The sequence below is a fragment of the Anopheles coluzzii genome, chromosome 2, assembly GCF_943734685.1.
Source record: "Anopheles coluzzii chromosome 2, AcolN3, whole genome shotgun sequence".
NCBI lineage: Eukaryota > Metazoa > Arthropoda > Insecta > Diptera > Culicidae > Anopheles > Anopheles coluzzii.
In genome coordinates, this window is record NC_064670.1 from 112,789,071 (window position 1) to 112,805,865 (window position 16,795).

General features: G+C 43.6%; 1 protein-coding gene across 9 annotated transcripts in view; it reads right to left on the minus strand.

The window, feature by feature from the left end:
• Positions 1 to 16,795, minus strand: part of LOC120949094 (RNA-binding protein Musashi homolog Rbp6) — a 582,997-nt gene that overhangs the window by 337,670 nt on the left and 228,532 nt on the right. For all 9 annotated transcript variants that reach the window (XM_040366093.2, XM_040366102.2, XM_040366101.2 and 6 more), the window contains exon 4: positions 13,194 to 13,275. In XM_040366093.2, the coding sequence (XP_040222027.2) occupies positions 13,194 to 13,275 (82 nt within the window). The remainder of the gene's footprint in view (positions 1 to 13,193; positions 13,276 to 16,795) is intronic.

The window sequence follows — 16,795 nt, forward strand, 5'->3', positions numbered from 1 at the left end:
TCTTACCATTGTTTTATCCAACGGAATCGTTTTTTTTCGCTTTGTCAAAACACTCCCAAGAAAATAGCGCATCGGGAAATAAAAAACACAACATTTCCATGTTTAGATTGATCATCGGTGGTCGCTAGTGCGGCACAATATCTACAACACTGGACAAAGGGACGATAAATTCCACTGTCCAGTGTCGCAACGTCGCTTATGCTGCTCACCACCAATGGTTTGTCTCAATGACACAACCCATTTCCAAACACCTTCGCTGATATCGATTGAAAAAAGGGAGAAAGAATAAATAACTTTTCCTCCATAATATGATTGTTCGCGAGGTGCGCTCAAAAACTATCCTTTACGCTACAAACCAACACTCGAACTTAATCGAAATAAATGAGCAAAACATTAACTTTTATCTTGCAAACGACATTTGTCTCCGTGGAGGTTCTTCCCGCCCTTGTGCGGATGCACTCTCCGTGCGGACGCATTAGATGAGCTTTTCGTCATCTTTTAGCACGGACGATTGGGGCCAGTTTTCGTAAATTGCATCTCCTCTTTCTCGTTTCTTGGCTACGTTAGCAAACACTGGTGTCTCAAAATGCTTCCTAGATTTTTTCTAAAGAATTTTGTTAGAAGCGTCAGCGTCACTATCCCAATGCTCTTCGCCCCTCTTCCTTGCCTGTTGAATTCAAGATAAAGTTTTGAAAAATCTTTTCCGACTCGCTCGCTTCTTTTCGCATTCGACCGTTTAGTACGATCTTCCTCCCAATGCCATCCTCTGGGAATGGGAGGAAGAGTAAATTGCGAAAACTACTTCCTGTTCCGAATTGAACTGGCACAAATGCTTTCGCTCTGTCACTCTCTGTGGGCAGATTTACCTCGCCTACCATTTGGCTCCTCAGCTACGATGCAGCCAGTAGTGATTTCTTTATTTTTTCGGTTGTATTGCTCATTCGTAAACGACTTTTTTTTGGGTTTGGTTTGTCTAAGTTTTTGCCTCCTTGAGCCCGAGTAAGAGACTGTGAGTAATTTTTCATACCACTTCCATGGGTTTTTTTTTTCGCTGGCATTCTATTGCTACACTTTTTCCCCCACTGACAGCAATGCACATGTACGCATACACGCATCCGTACCGAGGCTTCCCCCCATCTGCTCGTGTGATGATTGGCGGCAATGGGATGAAATTTGCACTCTCATCATATTCCCGCTGAGTGAAGATTTGCTCGACTTCCAGAGCTCCTGCATTGCCTTCCCAGCTCCGCGTGCCGGTGCGGCTTTCCCCTAACTGGAAAATGGCTGCACAATCTTTACCGAACCTGTTCAACGAACCTTGTGCATTAGGGACAGAAGGGAGAGTCATTGCAGAGCGAAAAAAAAGTCGAAAGCAAACTACGAAGATATGAACTAGACTCTTCATCAAATCGCATCGTTCATGCTTTTTATCAGTTTTCAGAGCCGGGACGGCAGCCTTTTTGCGTGTGTGTGTGTCTGTGTGATGAATGATGTGTCCCCTAGGCAAGAGCAGTTCGGAAGTAGTGGAGCTGCCAAAATTGGCTAAGAAATGGCTCAAGCTCGGTGGTGAAATAGTTTGACTTCCTACAGTGCATTAAACAAATGGCTGACACTTAGGCGCAAGTGAATGATGCTGATGTGCCTTTTGCCATGGAATGGATAGTTGCTATAGGTCTAATGCTCTCCAGAATTGCATTTTGCCCATACAATAAAATGATTTAAAATTTGCATCTGCTCCGGTTTCTAATCACACGTGAAACCAACCTTCATCTCAGTGAAAAGCCGTTCGACTTTCATGCGTTATTTGTTGAAAACTCATCCTTCCAAACACCTCAGCCCATAAAAAACGCACACATTTGCATGTAAATCATCCTCATCTCCCCCGAATCACCTTTATACACCCATTGTATGTGCCACACGTTAAGAAGGATCGCTTTTGCATCTTCAGCCGTGGTGAAATGAATCTAACGCGAATACATTACACAATGGGCGGGTGTTGCCAGTGCCATTTTTGCGAAAGAAATCATCCTAAAGCAGAGCTCGATCATAATGCGCTCCAAAACGACTGTGAGCAGCGCATTTAAATTTTATTGCATAAATTATTCAACCGCGCTGGAACGGTGAACCACGTCCAGCGCACCGGAAAGCGGAGGGGGTGGCAGGGGAAGGGAGAAACCACTTGCTTTTCCTCCCTAAATGTTGCCCCAAAGTGTCTGCGGCGATTTCTGCAGGTGAGATTGTGTGTATTGATCGTGGAGTAAAATTTACAATATTCATGGCAGGGAATTCCGGAAGGGAAAACACGAATTGAATTCAGTTCGCAATAGTGAAAGAAATGTCTTGCCGATGCATTTTTGTGTGGTACTAACGGTAAATCACGAATAATGCACATATGGGTGTGATTTTATATTACTTTATTTTGATTTTATTCAAATTTACATAGAAAATTAAATGTTTTTTTTTTAGTTCTTTTTGACTTTCTGTGAATGATAAAAACTAAACCATGAAATTAACTCATGACAATTGAAAACTGAAAATGAAATACCATAAAACACAGCATTAAATCATTCCTCAACACTGAAAACACATTCCAGGATAAACGCATTACCGAAACAGATTACGCACACGATTCTGTTCGCACGATTACGACGGGAATTGTTCACATCCACCATCCATTTACCGTCCACGCAATTTCGCAAGACGGAATCAAAACCCTACACCACGCGCAATTTAGCCACTTTAATGCACGCAGAAATTATTGCACTCACCGGTGTCGCAAAACGAAACAGCAGATTGAGAAGATTTGCCAGCATGAAGGAAATTTTTCGTGAACAAACAATGTATCCTTTTCCCGTGAAATGGCGAATCCAGGCCACCGATGACGGATGGGATTTGTTGTTTAAGACATTGCACGGGGAAAAGGAAATGAATTACGCGAAAGGCGATGAATTTATTGTAAGCTAGGAATATATTTTACTCCGACAGTTGGCTGAGTGGAGGGTTCGGAAAGAAAGACTAATGCGAACGCGTACACCGTTGCGTGAATGGTCGTGTGTAAGGAAAATTAGTGCTTTTTTGTGTTAGTGATTGATGAATTTATGACTGTGAAAATTACAACGTAAATAAAGAAAAGCGTTATGACGTATACTGGCTTGGGACAAGCACGGAAATTCGAATAACCTCTGATCAATTAATGAAGTACAGTTCTGTATAGTATTTATACGTTGATAATTCTTGGCATAAAACTGCATTTTTCTTATCAATAAAAAATGAAAATGTATCGCAGCAAAAATTCAATTCAAATCCAAATTAAGCTTCCTATATTCGCCAGCGTCTCTCAAAGCACGCAAGCTCCTCCGAAACGCTTATCAATCTTAATGACAGCTTGAACATCTGTTACCGGACACTGAGCAGAACATCTTCATCCATTCAATCTACCAGCAGCTCTGCTTACAATTGAATGATTTGCTGTGCCATTCGCTGTCGCTCCCGAACCTCCCGAAGCCTCCAAATAAATGGAAACATTTCTTCTCCATTGGGCCGGCCAACCAGCCGCACAAATGCAAGCGATGAAAATTCCTCTTCCCTAAGACGAACGCCGGATAACTTCACTCTTGACAGTGTTCTTTTTTTCTTCTTTTTACACACACACACACACACACACACACACACACACAAACGCAAACTGTCGTCGATGGACAGTGCAACTTTCAGAAAGTTACACAAAGGAAAAGAAAGGAAAAACGACGTCAAAACTCCATTGCTGTCACAAATACACACACACACACACGCGCAGTAAGCACCCGAGTGTTGATGGCCATCGGCAGCTGACTCGTGGCCGATAGGAAGTGTCGTTCCCGGACGAATAAAATATTTCCACACTTTATTAAAATGTCATCGGGAGAGATTATCTCCTCAATTTCCATCTTGGTTTTATCGTTTTGATGATTCGCTTCGACCGAACCCTCTTTAAATCCCTGCCTATCCCGGCAAACGCACACACACACATACACACCCGTATAGCCCGCTTCTTTCTTCCACACATTTCGAAGCCGTCATTCGGTCGGTTTCGCATCGTTTGCCACCGTCCACTGATCTGAGAGCTTCCCATTTACTGTGCCCCTTTATCTTCCAGGCCCAAGAAAGGACATCTTTCATCACCGGGGCCCCTCTTCGCAGTATTAAATGTCGGCCAGCAGGGCCAGCGGGACGATGTTTGGTCGATTGTGAAGGGAAGCAACGTGAAAAGTGAGACAGCGGATGAAATGTTCCATGGGACGGTTTTTCCGTTAATGGGGTTGAAAAAGTTGCCCGTCGCTGGGCACCGTGTGACAGTTGCAGCAGGCCGGATGGATGATGATTTTTTAAATACCACTGGGAGAAATTTGACACGTGTCCGGAATCGAGTGCGGTTGATTCTTTGTGCGCTTCTTCTCATTCTTTTTTTGCCTTTCGCTTTTGTTTCTTGCTCTCCGAGACAGCAAGCAAGCAAACTGTCATCGCCCGGTTTCACCGGGTGGTGCTTTGCTTCCCTGAACCGTTTGGCCGTTTTCGCCCGATAAAACTTTCACCACGGGCCACCGAACCCCTTTTGTTCCGGCAGTGTAACTGATCGTTGGGAGGGGCTCAAGATTGCATAATGAGGTTAGCCGAGTTGGCCGAAGACAAGATCAGGATCGAGGATAAATGGCTGTTGACATTTTGCTCTGACGCTCATTAGGAGCCGATTGGACCGGTGGTACATCCACCGCTGGCAGTACCACCCTCTTTCTCTGCGCGGATGCCGGCAGGAGCGTGCGCTACAAAAACCTGTCCACCTTAATGAGGGCTTAAATGCTGTGTACTGTTTGATGTCACTTTCAAATAATGCGTTGACGACTGGGAAGTTAGCTGATTTGTGTTGAAAAAGCACCCACTCATTAAGGGATGAGTAATTCATAAAATAAGGCTTACAACGTTTTCACGAACTAGCTTTTTGAAACAAAATGCCTTACCGCGATGCCACATGACGTGAAATATACAGCGAAATGAACTATTTGACAGGCGAAATATCTGACGGATAAAGCATCACAACAACCAGCTGATGTGCAATGTAAACAAATAACGTGCACAAAATCGTAATTAAATCCATTAAAAAACTTCATTATCGAGTACTTCGTCAATTTTCAGTCAACAGTTTATAATTTCTTCCAATTAGGGAAGGTTCTGCTTAAAAAGAAATATATTTTTAATAGAATTTCGAAAGCGGATGTTGTGTCTCCCCCGACCCTTTAGCTGTACCTGTCAGATATTTCATCTGTCAAATAGTTCATTTCGCTGTAAATTTTACCTCATGTAGCCGCGCGGTTAAAAACCAAATAATAATCTAATAAGTTATTCTTGAAATTGATTGTTTTTAAATGACCATATTTTTCACATTGTCTTTAGACTATAAAAAAATCGAATATAATATAAAACTTTACTCTGACATATTATCTTCAAATCATAAACCATTAGCAGTAGTTGTTTTTGATGCAGGAGTACTATAAATATATATTTTTTTTGACTTATAGGAAGACTATAAAAGATGATTTTGTAAAATCAAATTAAAAAGTTATTTTTTTTCTAAAATCGTTATGAAAATAAAAATTTATAGTTAAGCATCATGCCCGTCATGGGTTCAAGCCCCGAATAGACCGTGTCCCCATACGTAGGACTGACTATCCTGCTATGGTAACAATAAGTCAAAGAAAGCCAAGCGCACTTCACCAGTGGGGGGTACAGGCAGACCTTGACCGACAACGGTTGTTGTGCCAAAGAAGAAGAAGAAGAAGAAGAAGAAGAAGTTAATCATCAGTTTTAAACATGGATGGGTCTTACAGCTAGCACAGGTCAAAACACGTTTAACTACAATGTTTACTCTAAATAACCAGTAAAAATCTTCTCATACAAAACAGTGTTTTACAATTCACTTTAATCTTTACTATCCTACAAACAAGGTCAGAACTTTGTAGATATGCGTGAAAAGAGGACTTTTCTCTTATTTAGGTGAATACTTTGTAGTTGTCGGAATCAACGGACTATTTTTATTTACTAATTATTTTTATCGATTTCTGAAGGCCTGCTGGTAGACATCAAAATTACACTTAAAAAAACATGAAACTTGTTCATTTTCTTCGCAAAGACGTGTATGAAAAAAACTCCGTCCAGTATGTCTAATCCTTACAACCTTGCTTAAAACATCTAGGTATCTCTCATTATTAGGTGTCTCCAGTTATAAAGCAACATACCATGAATCACCATTTGGATGTGTAACAAGATTTTTTTTAAAATAATGCTTCACACATTTTTGCGCAACAATAATGCGCAATGGAAAAACATACACAATTAGTACGCGTAGCGTGCATTCCATGAAAAACCACACCATTGCTGGACACTGTGAAGGGGGCACCGTGCACAAAAACAAAACACAAAACACATTAATAAACAACGCGTAACGAACCGGACCATCCCGCTTTCCCGCTTTATTCCCCCGGCCCTAAAGAAGTGCTGGGTACCCTTTTTGGCACTTGCAAATGACACTTGTTCTTGACATTCGAAGCGAGGGTTTGAGGGCGGGAGAAAAAAATGAACAACCCCAATTTGGCTTCTGTTCCCATTTTTTATCCACCGTTCCCATAATTGGCTTTGTCTCGAAATGCCGGGACTCTTCCCACACCAGCGTACAGCGTTTCATTACCCCTCGTCCTCGGTCTATGCTTTTTTTTCCATCCGAGGTTGGTGTTGGTGATGATAACGTGTTGAGGTATCGGTGTACGTGTCACATCCCCAAAAGCACTTCCGATGCTCGGCATGCTTCTTTTTTTTTTGGCTTCTTCAGCCCTTACCAGTGCAAAAACCCGAATGTAGTGTGAATGTGTGCTTTTTTTTTTTTGTTCTGAAAGGAGGTACCACGCGTGTTCTGCTGGCCGTGCCTTTTTTGTTGTTGTACGGATACAGGCGCGCCCGATCATCATCATGGTCACAAGTTGAACATTTATTCGTATGTGTCACAGTCACAGATTGTGTTTATGGCATTTAAAAATTCCGTTATTACCCTTTTAAAAACGTTTGTTCGTCGTAGGTTGTTTCCTTTTTTTGCGTGTCCTCTGTCGTTTTTGTCCCTTTTTTTTCTCTATCACCGTCTGTGACCTATCTGCTGTTTATGTTTTTACTTCTACTGCAGCCAGCACCCATAGCGCCCTTAAAGCGATGGACCCACGGTTATGAGGCCACCGGTGTCCCTATTAGAAGAAGCTGCACTATTTCCACGCAAAACGGGTCAATTAACGATAGAAGAAACAAAAAAAAACTATCAAACAATAATACAGACATGTTGCAAACATATTTTACTCTAGAAACCGTTTATGCTTGTGCTTTAATAAAATAAACATATGCATGCGTAGAAAAACCCAACAGATGTCGATTAATATTCATGTTTTACATTCCCTCCGTGCAAGGATTTGTTTATTGTTATCTGTACTTTCAACACGGATTTTACCCCCAAAACGCTAACGGGAACCGTCTTCACCACGTCATCCTTTAACACTTACGGCACGTGATGAAAAGTGCTGCCTGGTTTTGGTTTCCCTCTCACGCTTCCTTTTTTCTTCCTTTTTTTTGCAAACTTGATACTGAAACACATCCATTCGCGCCAGTGCCACCCCCCCCCCCCCCCTCGTCCGCTCGTTAAAAGCAGTGCCCTTTCCAAAACATTCACCATTCGACTCGAGGGCGCGAATAAACGTCATTCCCGCACACACCGAGTACATGAAACGAGGGAAGGGATGGAAATGAAAAACGAGAAAAGTGAATCCTTGGCCTGGGTAAAAATAGCAAATGAAGCTTTGAACGGAGAAACGAAGAAAAAAAACATCCAAATACAGAGGCGAGAGAGAGCGCACGAGCGAGCGCTCGAGAAACGCAGCACAGAAATAATAAATTTAAATAATTTTATCATTATCATGCGGGAGCTGTTATTGCTTTTTTATTAATCGTTAATTTATGGCAGCTTTCGCTCATGTAAAATGGATCCAAAAGGCTTGCCCGCTCGCTGGTGCGGGTGTGTGTGTGTGTGTGTGTGTGTGTGTGTGTGAGTGCGCGCGCTTTGGCAAATGAAACACGGTGAAGTGCGGCGGCGGACGCGTTTCTTCGGAAGCGTTTGTTTATGTTGCGCTTGAACGCCACGCCACAGCTTGTGGAGGACGCCCGTGATTGGTAAATGCGAAGGAAGGGAAGGAAGCGATGGCGGTGGCGCTGAGCTTGGCAGTAATACGCACCCATAAAATGCACGGCCGCGAACCACGGCTGAACCACTCCCTCCCCCGGCAGGAGTGTGGGTTTGGGGAACTGCGCTCTAAAACAAACCGCTCCACACTCGGGGGAGAGAACAAAAAAAACTCGATGCCAAAGCGCCAACGTTTCGGAGGCTCGCGATGAATGATGTCCTGCAACCGTGGCTCAGTGCGCACTTGGTGGCAGTGCGTAAAAACACCCGGAGAAACTCGGAGCCCTTTGATACCAGAGTAAGAGAAAAAAACATCCTGAAATTGTAATGCTCAAACGCGTATTGCAAGTACACCAGGAGCAAAAACAGCCACGGCACAAAACACGCTGGGGCCGTGCACGGGTGCAAATGATGGGATTTTTCGTAACAGCTCTCTTACATCACTGTGTGCATATGCGTTTCGTGCGGTGCTGCTCGGAGTGAAGAATGGGTGTTGTTTTCTGTGTTTTTGTTTTGTTCCATCCGACCCGTCGATGGTAATATGATTGTGAAGATTGTATGATTAAATATTGGCAATAAACGATTTCGACTAAATTTGCCTCGGCTGCATATTTTGAGGAAGGAAATACGATACGTTAATGGTAGAGCAATAAATTCGAACGGAACAATTCAGCTGATTGGGAAATACTTTTTACTTCAATTGAAATTAATAATTTTCCTACGAGTTTGTAAATATGCCTTCACCTCAATACGGAAAAGGTATTCATTTACAATATTTTCTTGCCGTCTTGAACATTTTCGTTTTTGCAATAAATATTTGATCTACTTTGTTTAATTACATTCTTTTATCATTTTGGCTATAATGGATAGGTTTTTATACCAGTCAGTCAATCAGAAGAAAATACAGATCTAGACGAAACAAAAGTCAAATTAAAACATAACTCAACGGAAAAAATCTGGTTTTTGACTAAAGCAAATCATCTTAGATCTTAAGTAATATCAAAATGGACTCTCAAACCACCACTGTTTGTATCTAATTTAATATACTTAATCCTTCACTGAAATCACATCACACATACACAAAGCAACAAAAAAACTGATCAAAACACTCCACCACTGTCCGACTCGGTAAGATTTCCTTGGCGCCAGTTTGGTTAGGCTGATGGAAAACTAACACTGCACCAACCGATTGCCATCGCAGCCACGCTCATGGTGCATGAAAAGCACCAAATGCAATCCCCGGCAACGCCCTTACCCTCGCTCTGCCATGCCTCACAGGCTCAATGTCCTCGGCGCTTCAATATTTTAGCCTTGCTATAAACTCGTTAAATTTTATCGCATTACCAACACTCAATTAATTCTGCTCAATTGGCTTACTAACTTTCTCCGTTCGCTCGCTTTCTTGCGAACGCTGCGCATCCGGCAGCACGGACGCGGGTGACCATTCCATGTCACCAGCCATCCATCCGTCCATCCACCGGTGGTGTCCACACTGTGGGCGATACGGTTTTGATTGTGTTTCGATGTCTCGATTGCCCAATCCCCGTGTCCCCTTTGCGGCGTTCATGGTAACCCGTGCGGTGTGTGGTTTTGTTTCGCGCACTTCACTTTTAACTTCCGTTCCGTGAAAACTCTAAGGACTTGTGTGTGTATGTATGTGTGTGTATTTTTCCATCCTAGGGCGAGTCAACGTGATGAATCGTTTCTGCCTGGTCGAATCGTGCATCCTTGTGGAGGAAGTTCATTTTTCCTTCCCTTATCGGACCGATCGTACCCGAAAAGTATGTAATGGAAGAAGCGGGCGTTTGCTTTTCAATTTCCTGTCGCATACCTTTTTCGTTTTGCTACACTACTACGGTGCGGCGTGATAAAGGTTGCAGCTGCTTTTTCGCACGTCAGCTGTGGTCACTCCCGCAAGGCGCGACAGTGAAGTTTCAAAGATAACGTTAGCGTGTGTACACACGATGCGCTAAAATGTTGACTGACGGAAAACGGGTGGTGAGGAAATTTACCAAGAAATTAATAACTGATCGATGAGCTGCACCTCAGATTGTAGCACATATTGAAAGTTGGTATTTTTTGGATTTATTGTGTAATAAATTACAATTAAGAAGATTCCTCCCAAAAGATTCTTTTCCAACTGGACCCAAAACAAGGAACATAACCATAAGCGATGCTTCAATTTAAACATTCATTTCCAACGTTTGCAGCAGTCTCATCAATTCCAGCATTATTATCCAAACATTAAACAATCGAGGTTTGCCACCCCAAAACTAACCGCTAAACTTATCAGCCAACTTCTGATTAAAGGAGTAACTACCGATAAATTGTTGAAAATTAAGTTCTCAGGAACTGCTTCGCATTCATATATCTCTCGGCAGCGAGAGTGCAGCACATCCTGTCTGCCCACAGGACCTTTGCTAACTGAGCCCTCCTCCAGCTTGATGATATTGACCATCGTCGTGATGTTGCTCCTGTTGCCGTTGTTAAAACAAAAAAAAAAGCGAAAGCAAAAAAAAGGTTTCTCAAAGCAGGATGAACCCCCCGCCACAGCGATAAGTAATGAACCAATTGCGAACACCAGACCTTCCTTCTCTTTCTTGTTCTTCTTGACCCTCATACGCCGCCACCCAAATGCGCAGCTCACAGCTAAGCCTTCCGTAGGATGCAATTCCTTACTGCTCTCGCCTGGGACGTCGGACGCCGGAAATCATGATGGCCACCGGGGATATATCGAAGTTGAGTGCATGGTACGACCCAATCGTGGTTCCCCCTACCGATCCCTCCCCTCAAAGACCGCCCAAAGTTCAATTCCCATTTCCGCTGCGCCGGGCTGGTAGTACGTGATGCTGTGGACGCGCGCCGTGGAAAGGAAGTCGTGGCCGGAGGCGATAGGATTTCTCAGTGACACACACACATAAAAAGCGCGATCCGCTAAGTAGGAAATTGAACCGTTTTTTTATCAGACCGCTCACCGACAAAGCGGGGACGGAAGTGAAGTAAAAGTCTCGTTTTGGCCTTGCGGTCAAACTGATAAGAAAAAGTGGCCACCGGGCGGAGCGAGAGTAGGAGAAAATTAAGAGTGATAAATTTCAAACTTCTCGTCCCTTTCTGCCCAGGTTGCTCCAAGGTTCGGGCAAATTCGGTGTGTGCAATGTGCATCAGGGCTAGTTTGTGCCTCATCATTAATGGTTGCCGCTCTGGTTGCTGCTCCGCCCTTACGAGCCTGCCTGGAACTTTATGTTTATGACGGCAATCTTCACCCGCCGCGGATATGTGTGCTACCACCGGTGAAGTATGCTCGAACCGATAGGGCTGAAGGAACATTCCCTCTCTTTCCCAGCACGCAAGCAAAGAATGTACCAATGTGCCATTTTCCCCATTTACAAGACGATAAATTAACTGGTCGAGTAAAGCAGCGCGCAACTCTTTCGCGCTCGCGAAGGTAATCAAATTGTGTCTCGTGAGAAAATCCCCATTCCTTGTATAAAAATAAAAAAATACACTGAAAACCATTTACAATAGATCATCATTATCGAAAGACAAATTGTTATTGTTTTTCGAAGCAGTTACACCGCGTGAAGGGTGTGTATTGAAACGTGAGAAGCATTGGGGCCGTTTCCAATAATGTTTTCTTTGTTTGCATTTTTTTTTCTCTCTCTTTTTTGCATCAATCACTGAAGATGGTTTCGTTTGCTTCCGTGGCTTGAGCAGCTCGATTTTAATAAAAAAAAGGTGTGTAAAATAGAGCCAATTCGTGGAGGCATGTCAGCATTGGCCCTGTACACTCACACATGACAGCCAGAGCAAATGAAAATCTATGATCTCTGGTTGGGCGGAGCGCCACAGGCCAAGGTGCACATTAAAACGAATTCTACCTCTCGCAAACCATTGCAAATGACTTTTAGACCAAACGCAATCCACGGATGTGTCACCGGAAATGTTTCCTTGGAGTCACATAAAGCCACACACATGTGCACGAACACACGTCATAAAATATGAGCCCACTGATAGCGAGAATGGGAGCGCAGCAGGATGAAAGCATCCGGCCATTTGTGCATGCACTTGACCACACTCGACCACGACACCGACTATTTGCAACTTTATGTGTGGCTGTGTGTGTGTGTGTGTGCACTGTACTAAAGTACAGCATAGTACCTTTCGTTACGCTTTTTTACTAACGAAACATAATTCACGCCAAATACCGACGCCGGCTCCCCCTCGCTCAACGCTAAACTCCCCATTAGCGGTCCCTGCCCAAAAAGGTATCGAGAAACAGTTAATTACTAGCAGAGATTTGCCACGGTGCGCACCGGAACGGAATCACGGAAGCCTTCTCTCGGCCGGGGGCCAAAACGTTCCGCCGCAATATCATTAGGGGCCCGTCTGGAGAAGCACAAGGGAGCGGAGGCTCAGGTGAGGATAATGAAAGAAATTTCCCGAATCTTCTCTCACGGTGTCCCCCAATGGTGGCGGTCTAGCTGGATGTGGGTGTGATTAGTTGATGAAATTTATGACCGTAGTGAAAGTTCTTTATTTTCTAATTATTTCACCTGGCGCATCGGGCACCTTCCGTTGGATGGGATTCAATTCTCTATTAGTTTTCTTTTTTTCTTCACAAAATTACCACAAAACTGTGCTAAAAGTTCTGATAAAACATTAACAGTTGACCGATGGAAATCACCAATTTAAATGAATCACTTAATAACCAAATTCTTCTCAAACAGCTGTTTATAATCGAGAAATGTTGAATATAACAGGTGTGTAATACAACGAAAAATACATCATAAGTACAAAAATATTACAAAAAACAAAGCAAATGGCAAAAACTCAAAACAAAGAACCAAATAGCATACATTAGCAAACTCTTTTAAAGGGCAAAAAAATAGTATGCTCATCACATCAGCTTAAACTAGACCAGGAACATAATTTACATGCTACAACTTACCTCGATCGTCTTGTGGTGGGATCTTTCATAACCATTACTTCTGTAATTTCTCCAAATTTGCTAAAGTAGTCTCTCAAGCTTTCTGTTAGTGGATAAAAGAGAGAAAAACAACAGGAGAATAACAATTAGTGAGCAAATAGATCAGTGTTACATAGCAAATGAGCTGAAAAGAACAACAATTTAAGAGAACCCTTTTCATACGTTTAAAACCTTAATAAAGCAACCGTTTTGGGCCGTCTTTCTTTTACGCCCTGTCAACATACTGCCACGCGAGAGAAACCGTTTCACATTGCGATGAATTTCGAGCCAGTTGTGAATGGGATTGAAATGTTCTCGTTAGCATAAATATTTTCCTCCTCGCCAGCGTTCGCTCGGTTGAGGTGAAGAACTGCTGGGAAGTACAGCTCTCGAAAGGAAACAGCCCCTCCATCCCAACGAATAAAACACATAATATTGTCACGTAAAACTGGAACCTTCTTTGCCATGATGGAAACGGACGAGCGTAGCCGTACAAAACAAAAGCTTTACAAAACGCAACATGCCCAGTTCGCAGCTCCTTCAAAGCAAAACCTGGAAGAAAGTCAAACGAGTGGGGGCAGGTGGCGGGTGGGTGCTGCTCTTTGCAAAAGATAAAACTTTTTTAATGGCCTGACATTTATGAATTCTAACACCTTCCCAACGTTTTGGAGGCGCGCGCGCTCACGAAAAATATGCGACAATAATCCATTTCCTTTCACCCTCACGCTTATTTCACGCTTCTTCCCCCGCGTGTTACAATGGTAATCTGCTCCGGTTTGGGGCATTCAGTTCGCTTATTTATATCCCTCCTTTCTTCGGCACTTTTCCCATTTTGCTAGCGTGTCGGGTTTGGCACAAACGTGACCAGTTACCAGCAAAAGCCACCCGATGTAACTGCGGCCAATGCAACCGGAAATGGGCAAATCGTGCGAATTTGGGGGAGAACAATTCTTCACGGCCTACCGTCGAACACGGCGAGGGGGGGGAGAAGGAAACAATAATCTCCCTTTTTAACTACCTTACGGATGGCCGCTAAATGGTCAGCAGCAGTGAGACGGATGCCACGGAGGGTTTAGTGTTTCACGATTGGCCTTTATTTCATCGCACGAGTCGAGCCTGCCCGGCCGGGCCGGGTGGCTTGACTTATTGAGAGATATTAAGGAGTCCGTGATCCCGAAAAGATCAACCCGAAGGGAAGAGGATGGCTCTGGAGAACGGCGGGGGATAAGGACTTTCGCCATAAGTCGTCGAGAGAAAAGGCAACGCCTCCTTCTCTAGCAGGAGCGAGCTCGTGATTCAAATTAGAAATAAATTTACTTAATTCATTTAAACTTTCCCAGATTAATCTTTTCGAAACATTTAACACTTACTTTTATAGGAATTAAATTACCACCCAACACACATTCACTCACACGCAAACACTTTCTTCACAACAGATGAAGAAGTCCCCTTTCTGGACAGAGTTTCTGAGATGATTGTGGTGGTGGTGGTGGTGGTGGTGGTGGTGGTATGCGTACGGCCAAAAAGGAGGTAATTGCGGTAAAGTTTGTGCTCAGTACTGTCGGTGTACACCTTTTCCCTGGAAGCAGAGCTCTGCAGAGAGCCGGGGCTGCCTTGTTGGGTAAATGAAATTATTCTCCACTCACATGCATACCGCTGTCGGGGGAGTGTGCTGGAGGTTGTAAGATACATAGCCGAACTTGTACACCCGTCCACAACGGGTAAACTCTAAAGGCGTGCGGGCAACGAGAGCTACGGTTATGGTAAAGATATTAATTTGAATATTTTCCCAACTTCAAACGACCGAACCCACCAGTGGGCCCAATGTGAGAGCGAGCAATACCGAGCGAGCACAAGGAGCGGCGACGGCGCTAGCCCTAAAGAGGTTGGCGCGGGTGGTTTGCGTGCACTTAAGGCGTAAAAGGGGTAAAACTTTGCTACCCTCTTCACCCTTTTCCAGTCAGCCGGGTTCGTTTGTGGTGTTGCTAACACCCGAGCCACCCCTTCGCGTGCTTTTCGCACCAAGTTCGAGCCCACGAGCAGTGTTGCCTGTACATGGGAAAGGCAGATTTATTAAAATTAGAATACTTTGCAAAAGTGCGTTTATTATGGGGGGGGAAAGAAAATTGCAACACGTTCGTACATTGGAAATGGGAAACGATAGGCAGGAGGGCAGAAGGGCAACAGAATGAGAGCTTGTGGGCGAGATGGTGTTAAATTTAGCAATGAAGATTAGAACAACACAAAGCTTTCACAACTGACCACAGCGTTTACGCAAGTGAGGTCTTCCGTACGGCACACGTTGGCACAGAGTGACGGTAATGCCTGTCGGTATCAACGAGCGGAGAGGGGCGACAACCAGCGACAATTAAAAAGCAGACTTCCTGCCGCAAGGAAGCACCCCCGCTTGGCCACTTGGACCGTTGTTTAGGTGAGGATTGCATTTCTTGGTGCGTAGTTTTTGCTGCAGCAGCAGCTGCTGCTCGTTTGCTTGGCGATGGTTTTACCAGTTCCGGTCTCGATAGGTGATGCTGCCCCGTTGTTGTCGAACGGGACTGGTAATCTCTTTTGAAATAGTTCGGATAGTTTTGTGGCTTCTTCCGTAAGATGCTTTTAATCGAACGGCCAATGATCGTAGATACGTGTCTTGTGGAGTTGGCAAGAAAAACAATATAAATTGTGTGCGTGTAAATGCTTGAAAAATAGAATTCAACGTATATATTCATATTGTTTTTAGTATATTGTAATTAGATATTCTGCCTTTGTTTTCTATTAAACTTTTTTTATTAGTAAAGGTGCAAACCTTGTTCTTTAAATCATTTATATTTCCCGAAGTTATTTTTTTCTAATTGATAGTTTGTAGCTCAAAGCGAGATGCAATGAAAGCAATGCAATGCGAGATGCCTTGCTACAACGGTCACAAAACTCTAGCTCAATCTAAGTCTAAGCGTTCAGTTTATTCAGCTTTTCAACACTTCATTTCACTTTTGTGAGATTTTTTGTATGCCTTCACAAAGAATTCAATAGTTAATCAAATGGAATGGCTCACTTACAAAGATCGCTTGATGTGTTTGAGGGTTTGGTACTAGCTCTTTTTGAAACATTTTTCTCGTATCGCCATAGCATAATGACTTCAAGCTTAATGACGTTCATCCTGAGATGCATATCGTTCGCAACGCACCATCCTTTTACACCCTTCCCGTGTTGGCTAATGGCGTTGTAAATGTTTATGCCAAAGTTTCGAAACATTTTAATTTGAAGTTAAAAATAAAATCACTATCTAAAACGCACATCTTCAACAGCAAGGATGTTTAATCTGCTCTCAAGCAACCACACACACACACACACGCATACCCCCCGAAAGGTATGCAAAACATTTTCCACCTCTATTTGGGCTGGAGCCCCCAGTAGGCCGTAAGGCTGTGGTTCTTGCATGTGTTTGTGACTGTGTATGAGTGTATGTGTGCGTAGTCTGCGGTCTGTGCATTAGCTCGTTGTGGCGAAAGGAAATCCCTTTTTGTAGGTCCCGGTAGCCAAAAGGCTCACTGGAAATAGCAACGCCGGCACAAGATGACCCGATCCGC